General features: G+C 33.7%; 2 protein-coding genes across 2 annotated transcripts in view; one reads left to right on the plus strand and one right to left on the minus strand.

Moving 5' to 3' along the window:
- Positions 1-2,209: 2,209 nt before the first annotated feature.
- LOC105337665 (uncharacterized) lies at positions 2,210-4,523 on the minus strand. The gene is made up of 3 exons (XM_011442502.4): positions 4,426-4,523; positions 3,929-3,986; positions 2,210-3,800 (listed from the first exon to the last, which is right to left on the minus strand). The coding sequence occupies exons 2-3, from the start codon at positions 3,984-3,986 to the stop codon at positions 2,335-2,337; spliced, it is 1,524 nt and encodes a 507-aa protein (XP_011440804.3). The 5' UTR covers positions 4,426-4,523; the 3' UTR covers positions 2,210-2,334.
- Positions 4,524-5,631: 1,108 nt separating this feature from the next.
- The window catches only part of LOC109619925 (polycystin-1-like protein 2), a 45,542-nt gene continuing 27,149 nt past the window's right edge, over positions 5,632-24,024 (plus strand). Inside the window, exons 1-13 of the mRNA XM_066088139.1 lie at positions 5,632-5,882; positions 6,105-6,203; positions 6,395-6,584; positions 15,691-15,823; positions 16,570-16,770; positions 18,656-18,719; positions 19,775-19,929; positions 20,162-20,365; positions 20,497-20,615; positions 20,887-21,027; positions 21,362-21,573; positions 21,977-22,168; positions 23,149-23,303. Of these exons, the coding sequence (XP_065944211.1) occupies positions 6,137-6,203; positions 6,395-6,584; positions 15,691-15,823; positions 16,570-16,770; positions 18,656-18,719; positions 19,775-19,929; positions 20,162-20,365; positions 20,497-20,615; positions 20,887-21,027; positions 21,362-21,573; positions 21,977-22,168; positions 23,149-23,303 (1,833 nt within the window). The 5' untranslated portion in view covers positions 5,632-5,882; positions 6,105-6,136. The remainder of the gene's footprint in view (positions 5,883-6,104; positions 6,204-6,394; positions 6,585-15,690; positions 15,824-16,569; positions 16,771-18,655; positions 18,720-19,774; positions 19,930-20,161; positions 20,366-20,496; positions 20,616-20,886; positions 21,028-21,361; positions 21,574-21,976; positions 22,169-23,148; positions 23,304-24,024) is intronic.

Consider the following 24,024-nt stretch of genomic DNA (forward strand, 5'->3'; position numbering starts at 1 on the left):
TTCATAAGTTTTGTCAGTCGCAAAAATGCTTATTATTTCAAAATCTTTAGACGCTACATCGATTCACAATTAAATGTTTTTGTGGCAACTAATGGAGAGTAGTCAAAGCTGTTCAAAATGTGTATTTTCTTATACATACAGCAGTCACCCTTCAGTTTAAAATATATTGATTAACAGGCATTATCACGTGAAACACATAAATATACATTGTCCTTATTAGCTTATATTTACATTTTCCAGTATCTTTTCCTGTGATAACACTACATATCGATTTTGTACTATATAACCCATAACTTCAAATGAAGCCAAATTGAGGCGCCAGGGGGTTTGCTTTTTTATTTTCAATTTTTAATCGTACGATGGTTTAAAATTATATAAATATAAGTAATAAGGAATCATTCATAGAGTATTATGAGGTGATAATTTCGGCCGGAGCGTGATCAAATCCAATAAAGCCCAAAGGGATTTATGATAGATTTGATCACGCTCCGACCGAAATTATCCCCTCATAATATTCAAAGAATATTAGTAGTGTGTCATAGGACCTACGGCATCCAAAAATAAGCATTCAATGCTTAAATTAATTTAAGGTATTTCAGTTTAACAAGGAACAACTTTTGTGCATAGTTCAAATGGGTATGAAGCTAAAAAGCAGTACAGAAAAATATATAACTTGCGTCAACGGGTCATATATTTTTTTTAGCAACGATTGCTACCTTCATAGTCACTATTATATAGAAACCACAAACGAAATTATTTTAGTGTCTATGTTTACATCTCTCTCTAAACTATTCATATAAACTTAGTAGATTAAAATTGGAACTGTTGATGACTCCTATCTCACGTAGTCTTTCATTCGATGTTCTATTATTAGTCATGCAGACATGCAATTTACCTGCATGAGCAAAAAATCAAACAGCGCCAAAGTAGACGCTTCCGCTAAACCAAATAGTTCCACAGAGAGCCATATTATATATTTTGTGAAATCTGTTGGTGTTTGGTTTGAAAATATTAGCGAGGATTTTTTCTTCTAATTGATTACGTCGTTTAAAAACAAGACTATGCGTATTGGGCACATATACAATGCGCATACTAGATTTAAATGAACTACTGTGCAAAGCATTGGTATTCGGCTGCATATCGAAGAAACGGGGCATTGATTTTAAAACGTTTGTTTCAATTTTACTCTCATTGTTGATTATTTTCTACTAGTTACAAACGCTCTCTGATGCTTTACCGACATTAAAAGCATATGAGAGAGAAAAAAAGAGAGAGAGAGAGAAGAATGAGAGAGACAGAAGAATGAGAGAGACAGAGAAGAATGAGAGAGAGAGAGAGAGAGAGATTGCCAGTCTTTACTTCACAATATGCATATAGACACATAAAAGCCCGGCTTCAGTACTTTGATTTAACTGGTTGCTTTAGCATATAATATTTGTACTATCTTTTTAAACATTAATATTCCTGAGCAGTACATATTTTAGTGGATGTAGGTTCTATAATATTGAAATACATAAACTCGTATGATAAGTTTCTTGTCGTCAAAAAATGGTCAAATCAATGATCTCTTGTCCTTTCTTATATAAGACTTAATAAGACTCTAACTCTGGACCCCTCGGTTTTTTCTTAAGACTTAATAAGACTCTAACTCTGGACCCCTTGTTCTTTCTTAAGACTTAATAAGACTCTAACTCTGGACCCCTTGTTCTTTCTTAAGACTTAATAAGACTCTAACTCTGGACCCCTTGTTCTTTCTTAAGACTTAATAAGACTCTAACTCTGGACCCCTTGATCTTTTTTACGGCTTAATAAGGGTTTAAATCTAGACCCCTTGTTCTTTTATCAGACTTAATAAGACTCTAACTCTGGACCCCTTGTTCTTTCTTAAGACTTAATAAGACTCTAACTCTGGACCCCTTGTTCTTTCTTAAGACTTAATAAGACTCTAACTCTGGACCCCTTGTTCTTTCTTAAGACTTAATAAGACTCTTACTCTGGACTCCTTGTTTTTTTCTTAAAACTTAATATTACTCTTACTATGGGCCCTTGTTCCACTTAAGACTTAATAAGACTCTAACTCTGGATCCCTTGTTCTTTCTTAAGACTTAATAAGACTAAGTCTGGACCCCTTGTTCATTCTTAAGACTTAATAAGAATTTCACTCTTGGTCTGTTAGAATCGACATGAAAAGTTTTTGTTCCCAAAAAAATCTTATTGTTTACATTTATTCATACAAATGTCAAAATCATAAAACAGAATACACAAAAAAACACAGTTTAAGAAAATATTGCACTAAATATCGTATGGCACATACTGAATTTGTTATAAAGCACATTAGCTTTTGTAGGATTTCGCTTTTTTGAACAAACCCAGGGAACTCAGGTAATTTCGTTTACCTTCAGAGAGCCCCTTCCTATCTGGAAGTACTTGTGGTGAAAGACCAGAGTTTGTTCTTAAACGGGCAGATACCATTTCGTCGAATTGTTGCCGCTGGTCAGTGACTGTATCAGGGTAAGGCCTGTCCACATAATTACTATCAGGAAGCGGGAGGCGATTGTTTGGGATTAAAGGGTCAACATCTGCTCCTCCGAAAGGTACAAATGGAGAGTTCACTTGTCCAAATGAATTCTCACCGGCTAGAATGGGTCTTTTGTGGGAACCGTCATAGCTTGGAGCTTTCCTAAGAGGAATGTTTGGGTTTAAAGGGTCAACAACTGCTCCTCCGAAAGGTACAAATGGATTCTCAACGGATGGAACGGGTACTTTGTTAGAACCATCATAGCTTGTAGCTTTCCTAAGTGGAATGTTTGGGTTTAAAGAGTCAACACCTGCTCCTACGAAAGGTCCAAATGGATTTTCAACGGGTGGAATGGGTACTTTATGGGAACCGTCATAGCTTGGAGCCTTTCTAAGTGGAATGTTTGGGTTTACAGGGTCAACACCTGCTCCTCCGAAAGGTACAAATGGATTCTCATCGACTTGAATGGGTCCTTTGTTGGAACCGTCATAGCTTGGAGCTTTCCTAAGAGGAATATTTGGGTTTAAAGGGTCAACACCTGCTCCTCCGAAAGGTACATATGGATTCTCATCGACTTGAATGGGTCCTTTGTTGGAACCGTCATAGCTTGGAGCTTTCCTAAGAGGAATGTTTGGGATTAAAGGGTCAACACCTGCTCCTTCGAAAGGTCTAAATGGAGAATTCTCTTGTCCAAACTGATTTTCACCTACTGGGATGGGCACTTTTTGAGAACCGTCATAGCTCGGAGCCTTTCTAAGTGGAATGTTTTGGCTTAAAGGGTCAAAACCTGGTCCATCAATGGGTCCAAATGGAGAATTCTCTTGTCCAAACGGATTCTCAACGGATAGAATTGATACTTTGTTAGAATTGACATAGCTTGGAACTTTTCTACCCGGATCAACGTGAAAATCAGGTCTGGCAATACCTCCGCCATATCCATTCGGTGGCGTAACTGGAGGCACGGGTACCTTGCGCGAACCGTCATAGCTGGGTTTTCTTTTGTTTGGTAGGCCAGATCCATCAACAAACGGGTTCTCGTAAACTTGCCCTCCTCTGCCATCATTTAAATCCAAAGGGCGGGCATTTATGTTGGAGTTTATGACTGGAGTTTGATCAATAATAAAAGGGTTGATCGGGCTTTCATCAACCCATGGTAATCCCTCAGAGCCTATTTGGATATTGTCGATGCTTACCGGTGTAATGATGTCACCGGGTTTCAGTCCTGGGACCACGTTTCTCACGTCTCTTGGGTCAATTGGTGGGTTAGGGTCACCTTGTTTTCCTTAAAATAGAACAGATCAAGTTTCAGTCATGTTTTAAAATTATCAAACACCGTGAAGGTAGATAACAATATAAAGATTCATCAGAAGTAGAATGATCAACAGAACGTCGATACATGTAAGTGTATACCTGCATAGTTGCCTAATGATGCTGACAGTGCGCATGAAAGAACCAATAACCTCAGCATCTAAAAATAAAGAAAAGAGATTTCAACGATGAACTTTTTTGTGAAAATTGGCATGATAAAAATCGTATTATTGCATTATTTGCGTAATATTGCATTATTTATTCCATAATTTATTTCTTTATTCATTTATTTGTTAATACGTATATCTTTGTTTATTCATTGAAATCAACTTATTTAACTACTTAGTATTTATTTTTTTATTTATGTGCTTTAGATTTTTTAAAAATTTTTATAATGTACTTTTTGTTAGAAAATTGATTACATTAATTTAATAAATGTAAAAACAAAAATAATTTGCGGTATCTTAAATCAACAATACGTATATTTTACATATATTTGAAATATTTGAAAGTAAAAAAAAAGTTTTGTGGGGAATTCTTTTAAATTATAGTTAATTATTTTATATAATTAAGCATATTGAATTAAATTGATAACATACCTTTCTAAAGAGGTTTCAACCTAACATTATGCTGAACGCAGTCCGCGAGTGACTTTTATATTGAACACAAGGAACTCATCAAGTATAAGTGCATATTCTATTGGACCCCTCCTCTTACGTAAAACATAAACTAATTTGGCTACGTGATTGATCTGTCGTTGTTTTAATAGGGGGTCTCCAAGGGGCAATCAACTTCATTCATCAACTCACTTCTAAATGAAACATTGAATATTAAGTGAATTAAATTTTCTTATAATCATTCCGTAGAAAGTTAACCTTGAAATGACAACCGGTAACGAATTCCTAGTGAGATAAATAAAATTTTCTGGTTTCTTTATAAGTCCCCCCTATATAGTATAAGACATTAGTGACCGGGGAGCATGCGTCATCGACTTTTGTATGTTTGATTTTGTACTGCTCCTTTTTTTATGCAGACAACCAGGATCCATTGTCAACCTTGTGTTATTGATAATTTGTGGTCGCTCATCATCGCGGGTTTATGACAACCAGAGGTCCCGGGCCGTCACGTGTCGCTTACAATTCATTAAGTAAATGATATAAAACGGTTTATTTGTGTTTGTTACTATTTTGACAATAGTGGATTTAAAGTCAAATATTGTTTACAAAAAATATGTTTTAAAACATTGGCGGTATGCGGGAAGAAGGAAAACTGGGTGTAAAAATTGTAAATGCCTAATCAAACAGTATAAATATATGTTCCGATAGTTTGATAGCGACTGAATATGAAAATAAATTGGGTATAGCGGAAAGTTAAACGGAACTAAAGTTTGTTTTGATTTAAAAAAAAAATTAAAATGCAGCATTTCACTATGAAATGGATAGCTGGGTAAAAAAAAAACTGTGGCAAATTTCAATAACTTTTTTTGTTTGTGTGAGCACTTATTTTTGTGAAAGACCCTCGATCATCACAAAAATTTCTCTGATTTAATGGTGTGGGTTACAGAAGTAACAGTTTTTTGTTTAAGCTCTGCAACTGTTTATTAAGCAAAGTATGATTTATATTGAAATTTCACTCTATGATTATTTTATGTGATATGCTGGGTTTTTAACCCCTTAAATTCACGGTAACTGCGGTAAGTCTGCTCTTTTGCAGGGTTTGGTGAAATATGACGTAACGTCAATTGTTTCATTTACGTCATATAATTATCTATACCTGCTAAAATTTTGGCAAGCATATCATTTTGCCTTGCAAAAGAGCAGTACCACGGTTATCGTGAAGGGGGTCTATCCGATTGCAATCGGGATAAAAATTGCTACCCTGGGCGGTTCTTAATATTTCTTCGAGTTTTTCAACATCCGATGAGGGATGAGGCGGGAAGATCAACGAAATTAATTTAGGCCTGCATCGTAGTACATGTTTATCTCGGAAATATAACAAGGATTTCAAAACAAAGGCAGCTAAATTCAACTCTGATGGCCATGTTATAATCTTTGGGGTAAGAGATTGAGTTGGATACAAATACACTTGTCACAAGTTGTGTACACGTAAGCATTGGAGCGAATTCGGCCATTGCTGCACTAAACCGCTATTGGCGATGGAAAGTTCTTTGAAAAAAATTCACAGTCAAAGTCTAAATAATGCTACCATTAATGTTTAACCCACCGTTAGCCTTAACGGATTAAAGAAATGTTGATCTTTTTGGTTTTATTTGTTACAGTTTCCTGTGGGTTGTGTATAACGAAGTTCTTCATGGACACTAGGTTGACTTTCATAACACTCCATCTTGTGTTTTGTTTCCCATATGTATTTTGTATAGGTATGATTTCAAGAGCTTTTGGTATGATTTTATTAAAAAAATCTTTTGTTTTTGAATACCATGCATAATATATCATTTAAAGGGAGTTGGAAATCCCAACTGTTCCTTCATGTTAAATGTATTAGTAGGCTTAGTATTTATAATTTATATATCTTGAATTTATAGATTTCTTGAATTCTTTCTTTTTACAGATGAATTTGGATTCTCAGGGCAGAGTCCCCTGGAACTGAAAGTCCTGTCTGGGGAGAGGAGCCTGGAGTCGTTTATCCTGGAGATGAGCTTCAAGTCTTACACTACCGATGGGCTGTTGATTGTCCATCGCTCAACTTCATCATCAGATTTCTACACCGTATCAGTGCACAACATGACACTGGCATTCTGGTGGGTAGGATTTATTGATCTCTCTGTAAAACTTATTTGATAAATTACAGCAGAGACATAAGGCCTAAAAAAAAAAAGTTGTGTGTTTAGGGTAACTAACCCGACCTAACCTACCAAAATGCCCTGATCCTACCATTTTTAGATGTCTGTTTTTATCCGATTGTGAATTTTATATTATTTCTATTAAAAAGTCCATTTTTAAATATGACACAAACAATATTCTTAGGATTCATGGAGAAAAAAATATGATAAAATGAAAAAAAATCCCTACCTACCTAACCTAATTTTTTCATCAGTGTTACCCTAAACACACAATTTTTTTAATAGGCCTAAGGTGAGTTAACCATGCATCGGACACATACCTTGGATCGGACAACTTTGGTTATAAATTTACAAATAAATGTGCATGCGCTCATGTGTTTTTTCATATATTCCTTAATTAGAACTAATTAACTTTATCATAATTAAGAATTTGACAGTCACATTCTCAAAGAATATAGGCATCGTAATATGCTTCAAATATGCCATCTTTGAAAAATTAGTTAATAATTATGAAGATTTTACACTAAAGCATTATTTGAATGTTGTGCATTTGATTGTGAATTAGTGACAATGCACTCTCTGCATAAAATAATTAGAAAGAAGTAAGTTTTGAAACAAAATTTGATTATAATAAGTCAAGTAATTTGAACAATTAATGTCATTGACAAGGTCATTTTTGCTCCATATGTTCATTTCACCATGGTTCGGAAACAAATTAACCATGCATCGAACAGTTTTCGGTGCAATATTTCTTCTAATAACAAGGAGATTACATGCCCATTCCTTGTGATATACTTTAAATGTGAAGTAAAATTAATATTTAAAAAATAATTGATACAAACATTTTCTTCAGACCACTTCAAATTTGAGTTTTACGGACACAGCCTTTTTAGTCTAAAGTTCCTGTAGGAACTGGCACGATAAAGAACCCTTCATGATAAATATTTCTATAAACAGAAGCACTAGTCTAAATTCCCATATGTAGATTTGAGGATTTACGTTAAAAGAAATCTGAATAGCAATTGAATGAATTTATTTTTCTGAACCTTTTTATTTTTGCATTAAACCAGAAACTGTAATTTTTAATCTCTACTCATGCAGTACTGTATAGCTGTCTGATGCTTGGTAAATATTGTCCGATCTATGGTGAAAAAGTTCAACACTTCATTAATTTCCGTTATTTTCTACATTGTTTACAATTTCACAATTATTTCTTCAATAGTTAAACAAGGGGAAAATCTGTGACTTTTAAAACAAGTTTTATTTATATTTGGATGATATTTTGATGCATGAACAAAGGGAAAACCCAAAGGTGTCCGATGTGTGGTGAAATCACCCTAGATAACAGAGATTGGCAACCCCGCCATTAGCATGTTTTGTTGTTAAAACATGGTATGCGAACCAACCTTACTTTGAGAACTACAAAATTAGTAACCTGAGGTAATGATCTTAAACCAAAAGTATATTGTTTTTATGAAAAATGTGCATAAGTTTTAGACCTTTTTTAAAACAAAAATTGAAAAATAAGATTAATGTATACCGGTAGAAAATATAATTGGCCAGCAATATTAAATCTTGGACGACGGGTAGCCAACTGCCTCTTAAGACTTCTCTTTTGATATTGTTTATAAGACGTAAACTCATGAAAATATGATATTTTGAATATTTTGGTAATAGAGTTTAGCTGTTTATATTTAAGGTCTTCCGTTTCCAACGGAAGACCTTACTATTATTCTGAAAAATTTTCAAATTTCTTATTATTTTTTTTTTTCTTCTAGACGCCAACTTTGATCCTTAATATCTCGCTCGTTTGTTCACCGATTGTTTTGAAATTTTCAGGACTGATAACATGCTGCGTGTTGTTGTCGTTGCATATTTTAGTTGAGGAAAATCCCCATCCGGTTTTGAGTTATTCCCCTTTTAGTAAAATTTAACGACTTCTTTTGTCCAGGGGGGTTTAGCTATAACGATGACTAGCAGAGTCTCAAAGATGGGCTGGTTTGGAAGCTAATACATTGAATTTGTGCGAGATATATTTTATTTATTATTTAAATGCAAATAAAAGGGGTGGTATAGATGTTGAAACAAAGGTAAGAAAAAAATTCAAAAAAATTCGCGTATTTTCCGTGTTAGTTTTTTACCTGATAAAAATTTGTTATAACATGTATTTTAAAAGATCTTGGTCTTACCAAGACCTTTCATTCGGTATACAGAAAAAGGGGCTGGCCCCTATAATTAGGGAGTTAGATGCGTCAAAAGTTTCTTGTCAATAACTTGTAAAGGAATAAAAATTTCTAATGTATTATTGAAGCAAAGTTGTAAAGAAATTAATTTTGAATCCTTCCGTGGTATTCAATTTAATGTTTTCGTAATTTATAGCCAGTATTTGCAGAAACAATTGTTGTCAGTTCGGTCCATTTTTGTGGGGGTGTGCACGTTTAGGAGGTTATGAAAGGGCTTTTTGTAATGCACTAACTGATACATGCAGCGCGCAAAAATAATTCTACATAAAGTTCCCAAATGTTTTTATTCATATGTACATATTCATTTCATAAAGATGAACCTCTTTGACCTTATTTTTGTTGTTTGTTTCATAACTGTGCCCCTTTCTATATTTAGATGCATTACGAAACTCAGGTAACCGATCAATAGAAGAGTCGCTAGCTGTATTCAGGCCGTCGCCTTGACGACAATGCATATGCTTGTAGAGCTGGACGTACACATGTTTAACGCCCCACTGTGTTACTGTAACAGAGACATTTTGAATTGTTTCAGTACTGGGAGATGTGTTAATAAAATGGTTCGAATGCATGATAATTAAACTCAACTTTTCTACAGTACGTATACACGGCCGTCATATAAAGCACAATGTGTATTACTGACATGACAAATGTACGCTGGCAATTTAAACGAACGCGGGATTGCTCCCGATAGAACATTTCTTTTAAAGCAAAACAGAATACTGATTTCCGATGGATATAATGTTATCATCGTGGAGATAATTTTAAAAAGTGAACTTAATATTCGTATACGATAATATTTGAATCCAAACCCGCTATTTTTAAGTAACCGTTATTAGGGATATTAATTATGACTTGCCCCGCGTTTCACGTTTTTTACTTGCAATGCATCTACAAACGAAAATACCAAACAACCTTCGGCAGCAATTTATAAATTATTTATAACATACTAGTACACAATATTAAAGAGATAATTAACTAAATTGTGCTTTATAATTGTACTCGCTATCTTCCGTGGAAATAATGGCATGGAAAAAATGTTGTTCAATGTTCATAAAAAATGATGTAGCCTTAGCAATCGAAAATAATTAACAAACTGTATATTGATAGATTGACACATTAACAAACATTCAGACCCGCAATGTATTTTTGGCAAATTCTATAAAATGTAGACTCAATAAGTGAATTTTTCCGTTTGGGGTATTTTGAATCACATGTGTACGCTATGTGTACATGTACATATAGATTAATAGCCATATAGATAAACACTTTCAGTGTTGAATTTTTAAAAGATATTTTGTATTTGCAAAGCAATGCAATGCAAGGGCTATTAAATTCGAACAATGTACATACGGTAGGGATCGAACTGATACTGGTTCTGCTTGTTCTACAAACAGCGAATGAAATGCGAAGTATTAGGGTGTTATTTTTTAAACAAATAAGTATTGCTCTCTTAAAACCTTGCATTACTAAACAAAGTATTTCATCGGAAGCATTATTAGTTAATTATTAGCTGCATATATGTAGCTCTCCGTCTGGAAAAATTGAGTACCATCCGAAATGTTTCATACAATGGCTATACAGACTTGCAGCTAACATTACCTTAGAATTTGCCGCTGTTCATAAATTCATTAAAAGACGCGCAGATTCAAGTGGTTATATGTCGTTTGATATGGGATTTATGATGTCTATTTATATTATTTTAATTAAGGACAGACGAGACGTTCCTCAATTTTATATAATTTTCCTTGATATTTCATTCCTTATTTATTAACATTTAAACCTGTTAATTCCAAAAAATTTAGAGTACATTACCAGGCTCGTTTTGGAGCTAGAATATTTCGAACTTTCCTTAAAATAGCACGCAAAATGCATTTGAATGCTTATAAGTAAAGTCACACTATATATTTTAATTTGAACACTTTATATTCAAACCAAAACAAATCATATTACATAAAGATTTAATTGTGAAATAACAAAGTGGAAATCTTCACATTGTGGAGATAGGAAAAAATGGAAGATACATGAAGGTCGCGTCTGACCTTAATATTATACAAGCAATAGCTTTCCAAAAAGCTTGCCTGACTACCCAAATTTATTCAATGGAAGCATGCATGTATTAATTAGGCTATCTTATAAGAAATGAAATTTAAGTTTCGCTGCGGATCATAAATTATTAAACTGAACGTGCAGAGTTTAGAAGCAATTTCAATCTTTTTCTTCGATCGAGTGCATGTACCTGTACATCACTGGAAATTAAATCATTTCATTATTTTAAATCATTTTAGGAATGTACATGTATCCAGTGGCGGATCCAGCAATTTGAAAAAGGGGGGGTTCCATTTGATAAAAACCAATACGTGCAAAATTCATCATTTGTCAATAAACAAGGACTTTCTGAACGTTTTCCGTGCGTATACAACTGTATTTAATAAACATTTATCTCATCACTATTTAATTCACATCTATTTCAACAGCAGAGTGCACTGCATTATTAAGCGTTTTGCCGTTTAGGTTTAGGTAAGGAAGATTTGCATAATATCTAACCTAAAAAAAAATTCAAGTCTCCAGCAATGAGAAAGTGCGTCTATGTTTGATAGAAAAGAAACACTAAGAAACAAAAAATAACTCAGAATAATTACGACAAACTATTATAAAAATTGATATTTTGGTAATTTTTTTATGTCTTTGATGTTTATAAATTCTGAACTGTTTATCGATTTTGATGTTTTAAATAAAGGTCTAAATGATAGGATATGACAAAAGAATGGGAATAATTTATCTGCTGAATAAATGATGCGTGTGTAATACAATGGTAAAAGCTATTGTCGTCCCAGGGAACTTGATGTGACCTCTGTAATGGGTGCGCTACATAATCTGGCACTAGTACAAATGCAATCATATTTAGAAAAGTTTTGGAAAGGTGGGCATTTTAAATAAAAGTAAATATTCCAATTATATGAATTTATATTTGCTTTAATTAATCCAAACTGATGATTCTTTGTTAATGATGATAATCCAACACAAACTATTACTTACATTGTACTACTTAGACAATGTGTATCATCTTGTTGCGATGACACCTCCCTCTTTTTTTTTTTTGACCTTTCAAATATGGCAATCTATTTTTAAATCAGGATTACACACGTGCAATGTGAAAAGCCCTTTTAATTGAACACTCTTGCTCATTGTTGCTTATTACATCCCATATAACGTTTTCATCAATTATGAATATAAATGTTGACACATTAAAGATGCATCGTCAGGCAATTATTAATTCAAGCTTGTGGGTGCCCCCCCCCCCCCCCCCCCCCCACTTTTTCTCACAGCAACTAATTTTTTAAAAATTTACTTATAAAAAAACGCCAGCACCCCCCCCCCCCCCCCCCCCCCCCCCCCCCCCTAGGATTTTGAAGATTTTGGGAAAGTCTTTTTTTTTTTTTTTTTGCTTGTCAAGATTTTTTGGATGAGTCTGCCCCCCCCCCCCCCCACTTTCAAAAAGGATGCTACGTGCCTGCATAAAGATAACAATATTCAAGGGCCTTCAGTCATTTTCAAGCCATGATAAACATGATAAAAAGGACTCTCAAAATAATAAAAAAGACGCAAAGTAAACTGCATTCACGGCATATGTTCACACTGTATGATGTGTCTCAAAATTCCTATTTTGGACTCGTCCACTACAACTACGAAAAAATTAATGAATGAGACATTCTTATTCTAGAGCGAAGTCTTGTAAATGAAATTTCCATTGATCTGAATGGATTTTTCCGTGAGGGCCGGGGTAGGTATAAAAACAAATTTAATCGTTCAAAGTTTTGAATTGTTAACAACGATATATCAGATCGAATGTTTTAGAACGATTTATAAATCCAAAATACAGTCATTTTTAATCGGTTGACGCGTGAGCATATGTTTTAAGTAGGCGGGCATCCTTACACCCTATTAATTGAAGACAAATGAAATCGCGTCCAGCAGAACTCCCTGGCATTTTAGTGTATGTTATTATGAATTTATGATTTTGTTTGTTAATAACAATTCAACATCAATTATTAATTAACAATGTACACTCTAGTACGCTAATACACAATTTTGTTGCGATGACCCCCCCCCCCCCCCGGCCATTATACCTATTTTTAAATCAGGATTACACACGTGCTTGCATGTGCAGAAGACAATCTGGAACTTAACTGATAACTATATCATCTCTTTGGAAATTTATTTCTCCGTAAGCAAATACGTGTAGTAACTGATACATGCAATTGTGAAAACCATAGAGGAATGCATGATCTGCGCATAATAACTAACTGCTTGATACAATATTTCTTTTTTCCAACATGTTTTAAGTCAATGATAATATGGAAATATATGCTTGACTTCATATCGGAAATTACTCATTTTCTTTATTCCCCTTTTCAATAAACAAAACAAACCAACAGACCAAATTGATCCAGATAAATATAATTATCAAAAATAAACCTAAAAAACAAACTACACTTTCATCCTTCACCCACAATATTGCCTTTTCGATATTTGTTATCGTGGTAGATCCGTGTAACAATCTATTGAGTAGGTGCTTTCACGACATATAACCGGCCCTTGCTGATCAACGTTTTCATTAACGCATATAAAGGAAAAAAAATATTTAGATTTTTTCTTGGATTTATTTTGATGTAAATAAAAAAGAGAAGAAATTAGTTCTCAGTCTCACTTTATGCTTGTTTGTTAGCGGTTAATCTAAGTTCATTTTGTATATCCTTTTGTAATTTAAAAATATGCGATGTAAATCTTTTTTCCATGCAATATTTCGTATAAAACAACGAAGAGTAGTATCTTGAAACTTCATTCAAAATTTTATTAGACCTTTAAATTGTAAAATGCTAACATTGAAAATTGTGCCCGATTTCTTTTTTTTTTAAGGTAAAACTTTATTGATTAAAAAAAACTGATTCTTTGAGGCAAAATAAATTGACATAATCAGTTTGACATTCTCTAAGTGCAGGTCTGTAGCTCTTAGTCTGAAAAAGAATCGGATGGACGACCTAGGACCCAGATCGTCCATCCAAATTTCTTGAATATTGCCATTTCTTTCGTACGCGGACGCATGTTGGCCGAATACTCACCGAGACTAAATGGTTCGTATTTTAAGTTTTAACTGCGTTTAAAGGTAATATTGGAATTCCGATAATCTTGAAAATGATTAATTAAATAAAAATGGTTAAAATTACCGTTAAATTACCGGCATCGGTCTTCCCCATGCGCGAATCTAGAAGAGTAGGGTGAGGGTTCCAGACCCCACCTCAACCCCCGCAAAATTTCTTTCCATTACATGTACAATATAAAATTACAAAAATATGCCTCGGACATCCCCAGGCAGACTCAAATAACCGTCAGACACTCAACCCCCACCCAAGGAAAAATTTTCTTATCCGCGCATCCCCCCCCCCCAAAAAAACCCCCAGAATTATTCTTCAGAACCCCCTGTAAAATTTCCAGGATCTCCGCATACATTCTTAAAGATTCATTGGCCCTTGCTTTTGATAAAAAATGCGAGTAAAATGTTTGGTCTTTTTACGTTCATACCGGGCATACCCACTGTGTGATTATAATCGTCGTCCATATTCTGTGTATATTGAGTCAATTATGATGATTAGATAAGTTTCTCAAAATAAAATGCACATGCAAAAAAACAACATGCGGCGAATCAAACTTCAGACAACTTTTAAAGATCTGTATTTGCTTATATACATGTACTTTGTTTCTTTTACACAGTGTTTATACATCTAATATTGCACCATGGTCAGGTATCAATTTTTGTATTACGTCACAAGTATGACGCAGCTACGACGGAAGACCTAATCGTTGCTTGCAACGAGCTCGTCTCTAGTTCGATATAATTATTTATTAGAAAGATATACTGATTTAAACTGGGAATACTTTACATTAGGAACCGCGAGATTACGATCAGTTGCCATTCTCTGTTACGTGTATCTATATGTATGATTTCAGTAACTTTTCAAAATACTGGAGGGAAAATGCCTTAAATGAAAGTTATCTTTTACATTTGGCTGTGTATTCTATTATTAATAAGTGTTTTAGGCTGAAAGTTTATGGCCAAATTGTTATTTGTAAATTTAAAGCCTTTTATCACGTCATCTATGCTAATCTCATCTTCCCAAGTCAAGGGTTTCTGATCCAAGGATCAGAACCCTTGACTTGGGAAGATGTGCTAATCTGTTCAAAAATCAGTTTCTGCTAAATACGGTACTTTTATTCTCTTGTACATTTCTATTGAATCAGGAAATAATCTACATGTGTTTTTCTATCCCTATAAAAAAGATCTTTTATTGCAGGGCCAAAAAAATCCAGTTATAGCAAAGTCCTAGAAACTAGTGGCTTTACTTAAAGTACTTTGCTATACCCGTAGTAATAAGTATAGTGAATTCACCATAGATTTTTATCCACATCACTTCCGTTTTTGCTTAATTATTAAGGCATAGAATGAAATACTTCTCTGAAAACCTAAAATTATTGGATGGAAAACTGAAGTATCATTTGAAATTATTAAAGAATTTGCTGTTACACTAAAAGGTGTAAACTTTGTTATATTTTATCTCTACGGGGCTCAAAATTGGTTTGCTATAGCTCTAAATTCATTATAACCAAGTTCTTTATAGCCATAAAAAGATTGCTAGAATTTGTTAAGAATCTTGCCGGTGGATCGAAAACTTCACTGTAATCGAGATTTTGTTATATACATATCTGTACTAAACAAGTTTTGCTGTATTTGTATGATAATTCTTTATTTTGAATTCTCCTGTCAGGTTACAGTCTTCTAATAAGTTGTTGAAGACAGAGAGTATTCATCCCCTCAACTATGATGAATGGAACAACATAACTCTGGTGAAGACAAACAGACTGATCTCTCTGTCTCTTAATGATTGTCCTGTCATTGAGGTATATATTTACCTGCACACAGTCACTGAGGTATTTTTACCTGTGCATTGTCGTTTATGTTAACTTTACTTATGTCCGGTCATTTAAGTAATCGTCTTGATGTACATGCTGGTACTGTAGATTGTTAGTTTTGCACTGGAAGTTTAATTGTGCAATTCCGCCCTTTTGTGTAAAAAATGATGAAATTGTTATTGTCAAATGTAGTTTTATATAGTTATCAACTGTCATAAAAGTAAAAGCAGGATTAATTTAAAACCAGTGAGGGATATTTGTTATAATTTTAAACAAGCAGATTATTGAATTTTTCTTAAAAAGTAATTGAGGGAAATGTTATCTGTTGCCCTTTACTTGAAGTAAACATTAACCTGAACCTTGTCATTGTTGTAATTGGATACATATCGGAAATCAAGATCTCTCACTTCAACAAATTTGCTCTTCATTTTGTGATGCTTACCTAAAACCAAGGTTCTAGTAAGCTTTTCTGTTGTCTGAATATCCAGGCACTTTTAGCTAATATAATATTATGTACTTTTTTTATAGAACTGATCCTAATTAAGAGCCAGAAAAATACCTGATTCCATTTGTGCTGTTCAAAAGCAATAGCCTGGACCGTCAGACGATCATTTATTGTTTGAGCCTAAATGTGGCTCATAAATTCAACAAGATAGACTGTCAATCATCTGTATTATAGTAATTCCCTACAAGTCTCTTGAAATTAATAATAGATGATATTATTATTTTGACAGAGTGAAACACAATTAAGTGGGAGAACGGAATACCTAATTGAGTTGGGTGAGATCCTGTACCTTGGAGGACACCACACCCCCTCACAGCTGACCGGTCTAAGCCCCACCGCCCAGGTGTTCACAGGATGTGTCAGGGAGCTCAAGTTCACAGCACAGATATCCACATGGAAAAACCTATGTTTCTGGTGTTCATTTACTAAGGTGCTCTGATTTAGTTTTATCACACAATATTATACAATTTATTGTGGTATGGGGCACCTTGTGATAATACTGAATGCAGGTGAAAAAATTGCATAAAATATTTGACCGAAAAATGCATTTTAAAATATCAGATTGATAAGGACTCATGAGTACCAAGATGTCTCATTCGTTAATACACAAGAATATCAGGTATACATACTTATTATACCCCCGCAAACGAAGTTTAGGGGGGTATATTGGTTTCACCCTGTCCGTCTGTCTGTCTGTCTGTCTGTCTGTCTGTCCGTCTGTCCGTCTGTCTGTAGACGCAACTTTGTCCCCCCTATAGAATTTTTTATTACTGCATGGAACAGTTTGAAAATTTGTACATATGTTGAACACCATCTGAAGATGTGCACCTGCAATTTTTTTTAAGATCAGACAAGATTTAATGATTTTATGACAGTTTTCATTTTCCTTATTCTATATATTGTACACTAATGTTGAAAAGTAAGGGAGGTAATCCTTACAGATTTTATTAATTAATTAATAGAAAACACTCTAAAATATATTTACCGGTATATAAATACATCCAGATGGAGTTTTTTGTCTTTATGTCTTAATTAATAAAAAAAAAATTATTTTTTATAAGTATTCTATCAACTGACAATGCAAAGTTTTTGTTTGTCAATGGAGCTAATGAGAACATCAAAGACAAGTGTGGCTGAATTCATTTGTCCCAAGGGAGCCATTATCTGAGCCATGGTTCAGATGGAGCATGTGTTTAGGGGAAATTGATAATCTGTACAATGGGTGATGGTTTTGGGGCTATTTTAAAACTGTTTCATGTAAACCAAAAGGTCTATTATTATAAGGAAATAAATAATATAATTATTAATAAAGAAGTTAAACTATTTTTAGAGGTTGTTTAAATTTATTTGTCAAGTAATTTGATGAAGTGACCCTATTGGGCATTAATTTAAATGAAATTCAAAATTACTGATATGATTAAAGTGTTTTGGCAATTTTAAAATTGTTTGTAATATTAAATTTTCTTGTTTACATATTTTTACATAGTATGGTAATTATGGTAATGTTTTGGGAGTTTATTAAATTTAACAAGCTCATCAAAGAAAATCATAGTCCTATGGGATCAATTTTCTGATATGGAGTTCAATTGTGCCATAGGAGAAAGTGAGGAAAATTTGAAACAACTAATTGCATCTGTCAAGACTCTTATTAGAAAGATATTGAAAGTTTTATCAACAGAAGAGCATTGCTTGGCTACCGGTATTTCTATTCACTGCAAAGGGAGGGGTTATTGTCATTTTGTTGGTTTTTCTTTAAATCAATTAAATTAAAAAAATATATCATCAAATACATACATTTGTAAATGTATTACTGTTATAGATATGTATTTACAGTGAAATTCTGACAATTTTGATTTTAATTTTTCTTTGTTAACTATATATTTTTTTTTTTTACATTTCTAGAATTTTTTTTTTGTATGTGTTCCAAACCTTAATTATTATTCAATTCAATTATTTGTCCTATTTGAAATTAGCCTAGCGGGGGTATTAGTCCCATTAGGACAGTTCTAGTATATATTTGTTCTTAAATACAGGATGCCTCATTAATTATAGTAATCCATCTAAAGATGTTTGATGAATAGTTTTCTGTTTAAGACCCAAGGATATACAGTAAAACTCGTTTAGTACGAACACGAATATTGCGAATTTACGGATATAGCGAAGTCATCTTGGATCCCCAGCTATGTAAATTTAATGAATTTCTTATACGGTTATAACGAATTACGGATATAACGAAGTAATTTCTTAGGTCCCAGTGACTTCGTTATAACCGAGTTTTGCTGTACAAATGTTGATGGATTTGCTTTAATTTATAGTCTGTAGAGTATAGGTTGTCACAGGACACGGTGACAGTTGATCTTCTCAGGAGAGGCCTGATCAGTAAATATATCACTACACCATGCTCATCTCGCAGTTTGTTGGACTGTTCTTTTTAGAGTTAACTTGTGGGGGTTTTTTCTTTTTGTTTTTGTCAATGATTTTATTACATGAATAAATATTCTATTAATGCCAGATTCGTTGTCATGTAAACAAGACTCATGCCATGTTTTTGTTTACATATGTTCAATTTACCACTGAAAAATCTTTTTCAAGCTGATTTTTCTATCATCTTATTCATTGTAAGCATAAATAAACAGTTCCTTATGTAGACAGTTCCTTATGTAGACAGTTCCTTATGTGAAAATTCCAATTCTAGACATAATATGAATGTGTTAAACGTTAGGAACTGTTTATTTATGCTTAAAATGAATAAGAAGAGAGAAAAATCAGCTTGAAAAAGATTTTTTACTGGTATATTGAACCTACATGTATGTAAACAAAAACAAGGCACGAGCCTTGTTTACATGACAAAGAGTTGAAAGTTCTGTATCTTGCTTATAACTTAACGACTGACTCCCAAATTTCATGTGATCATTAGAACTGCCTTTCCTGAAGCATTGTAAATAATAAAAACAGGAAAAAAAATATTTTGATGAAATCGTAACCATGTCCCTCTAATTGTTCAAGATACATATTTCTTATGAATCTTATTACGGACATACATTTGGGTGTGAGAAGTTGTATCTCAATTCTATGATCTTGACCTCTTTTAAGATATTGATTTTGATGTTCTTTATTTTGCATTTAGCACAGTTTCAAGATTCTATTAAAGTTTCAAAGAAACTTTTCACAATATATTGAAGCCAAGTTGAATATTGGGGAGAGTGATTTATGTTTTGTGGGACTCTATTTCAGAGTTTTTGTTTTTTTGTTTTTGTTTTTCAGACAGATGTAGACTTAAATAAAATATAATAAAAATTTGGCATTCGTAATTTTATATTCCTGCAATTTAATGCAAAATAGCTGAATCACAGAATTTACTTGTGTAAAATAAGGAATCTACAGTTATCATTTCCTTTCTTACATTTTATAAATGTATATTTTGTCATTATCAGAGAACTGTGACACAACCAGACTTTGTCAGTACTCTCTAACTGTCAACAACATCCAACCAATAGTCGCGAATCTCTGTCATTGGGCAGAATCAGACATCTCCATAGCAACCAATGTAACCAGCAATTGTTCGGGTCTTCTGATTTCCTATGATTGGGTACCGATTACTTTCAAAGTTTCATAAAAAGTGATGCATCTGCACTTCGTAACAAAAATCCAAATGTACATGTACATGGAGAATTTTTTAAAATGCTCTAGTCCTATACATTTTACTGGTAATTTCTACAGAACTCTTTAAAGTATTTTACAAAATGCAGACTGACATAAAAAAGAAAAGAAAAGTGTGTGTATTATTAAAGACAATAATACGATTTAACTGTTAATTCCAGAGCCTACATTACCTCTTTGGGAGTTATGTAACTATATCAGATGGCTCTCGATACAGCCTTCCCGACACTACTCAACTTAACCGGTCGGTCTTGTCCCTGACAGTGGGAGCTGACCACAGCAGCTATCTTGTGAATGGGGTGTACGGTGTCCATCTGACCCTAGTCGTTACCTCGGACACAGACAAAGCAAGACTTATACAGCAGGTAAAATGTATAGTTTTCATAATATGTAAGTGACTTTGATTATAGATTCTGCAATTTTGGGTGGTAAAACAACGTAGTATTGTGATTTTTGCAGGGTTATTTGTTGATACATTATTTTGATCTTTTGTTAGGGTTACTTTATTATTGGATGCCCGGATGTAGAGAAAGCAGGGTCAGATTTCAGCTGTGAATGGCTGAATGAAATCTTATCCAGGGATCTCCATCTGGCCATCAGAATCCAGAGAACCATGTAATGTAGCAGTTGTTCTGTATTTATTACCAGTATCTGAAAAGTATTCATGATTATGATATCATTAATGATATCATTGGTGTACTTGAATTAGATAAATTATTGCCAAAATTTTTTAAGCATTCTTTTCAGTACATATTGTACAATTTTACTCGGGTTTTTAAAGAAGAAAAAAGTACAATGCATTTATATTTCTGCAGTAAAATGAAACAGGTATTCTTAAATAATATACATGTATTAAGTGAAGATAATTGATTTTGTATAATTTCAGACATTGTAGAAATACTGCACCTGTCACAACCATAGGACATCTTCAGAAAACTACTGAATTCTGGAACCTGGAAGAGCAAGCCAAAAATATTTCAGCCCACACCAAGAAGCTGACTATTTACCACCCCCCACTCCAAATTCAGTAAGATATCAGGGCTGTCGTAAGTTTGTGTTTTTTTTTGCTGAACTTCCTACATGTATATATATATACAGAGAATTTAACCTGGAATTTTTTATGCAATTAGAACAATTTGTTGAAATTCTGTGAATTAAGACATTGCAAAATTTACTTAATAGACATTCTTTATAGAATAGAACTCTAGGATACAGCTAAAATATTGCCAACTGAAGATTAAACTACGGACTTTTAGTGTGATATTTCTGTTTACAACACATGTATGTAGAGACAGCCAATATGTTATTGTTGTATTGGATTTTAACCTTTACTCCTTTTGGAATCTCTCAATATTTACCAGATGCCTGAGCGGCTGTGGGGACAAGGTGAACCCAGGGGAGAACCTGACTGTGCTAAGCATGTGTAGGTCCTGTGTAACTCACTCCTGGGCAGTGTATGGGTGTGGATCTTTGTGTGACACAGAGGTCAAGGTTGCTGACCGCCCTCAGAATGAGTCAGTGTTCAGCTTCCATGTGAACAACTCCTTCGTCAACCAGCAAGTGGTCTATATCGGTAAAGGTTTCTATTCATTGTGAAGTATAGATTTTGGATTCTTTGCCTGGTAATGACAGGCCCATTTTGAATTTATTTATTTTTACCCTGTTAACAAAGTTAAGAGAGATCTTTAAATTTGTGACGTCATTTTCTCTCTTTCTCATTTTCATTTCTGGTCTTTAACTTAATTCTTCTTAAAAAGATACACAGTACATTACATACACACACTTGGCACGTAAGAGGATGTGACCCTGACCCAATCTATTTGACCAAGGTCACATTATAAACAAGGAGGAATTTTTGTTTGATACCCATTACCTTCGAGGTTGCATCACCATACATGTATACCTCAGCTTTGTATACAAAAAATCCCCATTGAAGTTGTATTTTAAAAATTTGTTTCTACTTTTGAATTTTTTAGGAACTTATCCCACAGGTAGAAATGTGAGAGCAGTGTACAATCTGACTCTGAATGAACCCCCAATTCTTGGGAACTGTTCCATCATCCCCCAGTCAGGACGCACCCTCCTGACCGGCTTCAATGTATCCTGTCAGGGATTTTTTGACCCTGATTCCCCACTGACTTACACTCTCTACCAGATCCAGTCTACAGGTAAAAATTTACTTGAAATAACTTTTTCATAAATGAAGTCAACTGTGGGTTTTTAGTTTTCCATATTGTTTGTATCCCCCTATCTTTATGCAACCTTATACTAAGGCCACACCAATATAATTTCTTTTTTTTATGGACCCTGCACGCTCTTATTTAAATAAAACTATACAAGTATTATTATTTAATTCCAGCATCCAGGAAATTCTGGGCTGTTTTCTGTTCTATTTCCAATCTGTTTTTCACATTTTAAATAGTTTTAATCCATAAACCAGAAACAAGTAGAAGAAGTATAACTGTCCATCAAAATTAGTTGTGTACCGCCTAAAATATTTGGCTACAAAAAATAATAATTTTAGACTTGATTCACTCGCCCGCTTGTACCCTCTTTCACTGAATGTCCAACAAACAAGAAATTATAATGGTTTGGCCTTAGACTAGCCTTGAAACACAAATGACAATATTAATTTCCAGGTCAAAAGGTGAAATCCTCTGAATGTAATATCCGTGATTGTCTGACTAATGTAAATATCTGATGGGTCATATGCCTGACAGTCATAAGAAATCATGACCTCTCTTGATTTTCATGTCAAAGGTTAAAGGTCACCAAGCTTATCAAGTGTCAAATTAAAAACTTTGCGAAAGGTGTTATTTAATTTTTACAGATATTTTGTGTTTCTAAACTTGTGGCCTGATGTATTATTTTGTTGTAGTTGGTATTTGTAAAATATATATATATATATAATATATATATATATATATATATATATATATATATTATATATATATATATATATATATATATATATATATATATATATATATATATATATATAATTTTTTTTTTTTCCTTCTATTTTATAGCTCAAGAAAGCAATAATATAAAAATTGGCTGGATGTGTAAACAGCAAACACCTTTGTTTATGATAATTTTGCTTACAAAATGTTCAATCCAATACTAAAAAACGTTCTCCATGTACCAGGTAAGAAGACAAAACTTATGAAATCTGATGAAGCGTTCATACCCGCTCTGTACCTGAGTGAGGGGCCCACAGAGAACAACCACACCCTGTCACTAGTGGTGGTGTGTAAAGACAGCATGGGCTTGGAATCATTTGCCCTGCCTCTCAGTGTCACGGTAAATAATGATCTCTATGTTGGTGCCTATGGGTATATCATTTTAAACACTGCCGGATGACTTTTTCTGTAATGACTACATCTGTCTTTGAATTTTTATCAAATTGTTCAAATACAGTGAGTAAAAGTGAGTTAGAGATTGTTACTATCGGAATCAGAATGTTTAGAAAGAAGGGCTTATTCTTCCATATATGAAAGTAAAACACAAGAATCAGAACATGATGTCAGCTGTTGATACATGTAGTGGTGCTGCCACAATGGATCATGCTGGGCTCCTTCCTATTTCTAATGTACCGCGGTAATAGAAGAGTAGGAATGACCACAACGAGGCTCAAACTCAGGACCCTTCAGTTTAGAAACCAATGCTCTACCGACTGCACTGAAGGGTTATAACCCACTAGCTAGTGCTAGTAGATGCATGGCAGTACTGAGCCTGTTATTCAAACCAGTACACTTATTTTTTCATATGTTTTGTGCAATTTTGTTCTTGCATTAGGATATAAATAGTTGCTTTATTTGTTATTATTGGATTTTCTGGACGATTTTGATGACCTGATAAACTTGTCTTCACTCTTCATAGCATCCAATGTCAAAAATGTAACCTTCATATAGCTTGTTCTTCAACTTCCAAAAAATTTAATCTTCCAATGCAGTTGCATTTCACCTTCAGTGAGTTTTGCCACAGATTTTAATTGTAAAGAAAAGCTGGGAAAAGAAACTTT

Source organism: Magallana gigas, chromosome 6, assembly GCF_963853765.1.
Source record: "Magallana gigas chromosome 6, xbMagGiga1.1, whole genome shotgun sequence".
Taxonomy (NCBI): Eukaryota; Metazoa; Mollusca; class Bivalvia; order Ostreida; family Ostreidae; genus Magallana; species Magallana gigas.

Excerpts from the sequence above, each read along its gene's own strand:
- LOC105337665 (XM_011442502.4), bottom strand. The coding sequence starts at position 3,986 with ATGCTGAGGTTATTGGTTCTTTCATGCGCACTGTCAGCATCATTAGGC. Across the intron at positions 3,801-3,928 it reads ATCATTAGGCAACTATGCAG|GAAAACAAGGTGACCCTAAC; the intron begins GTATACACTTAC and ends TTCTATTTTAAG.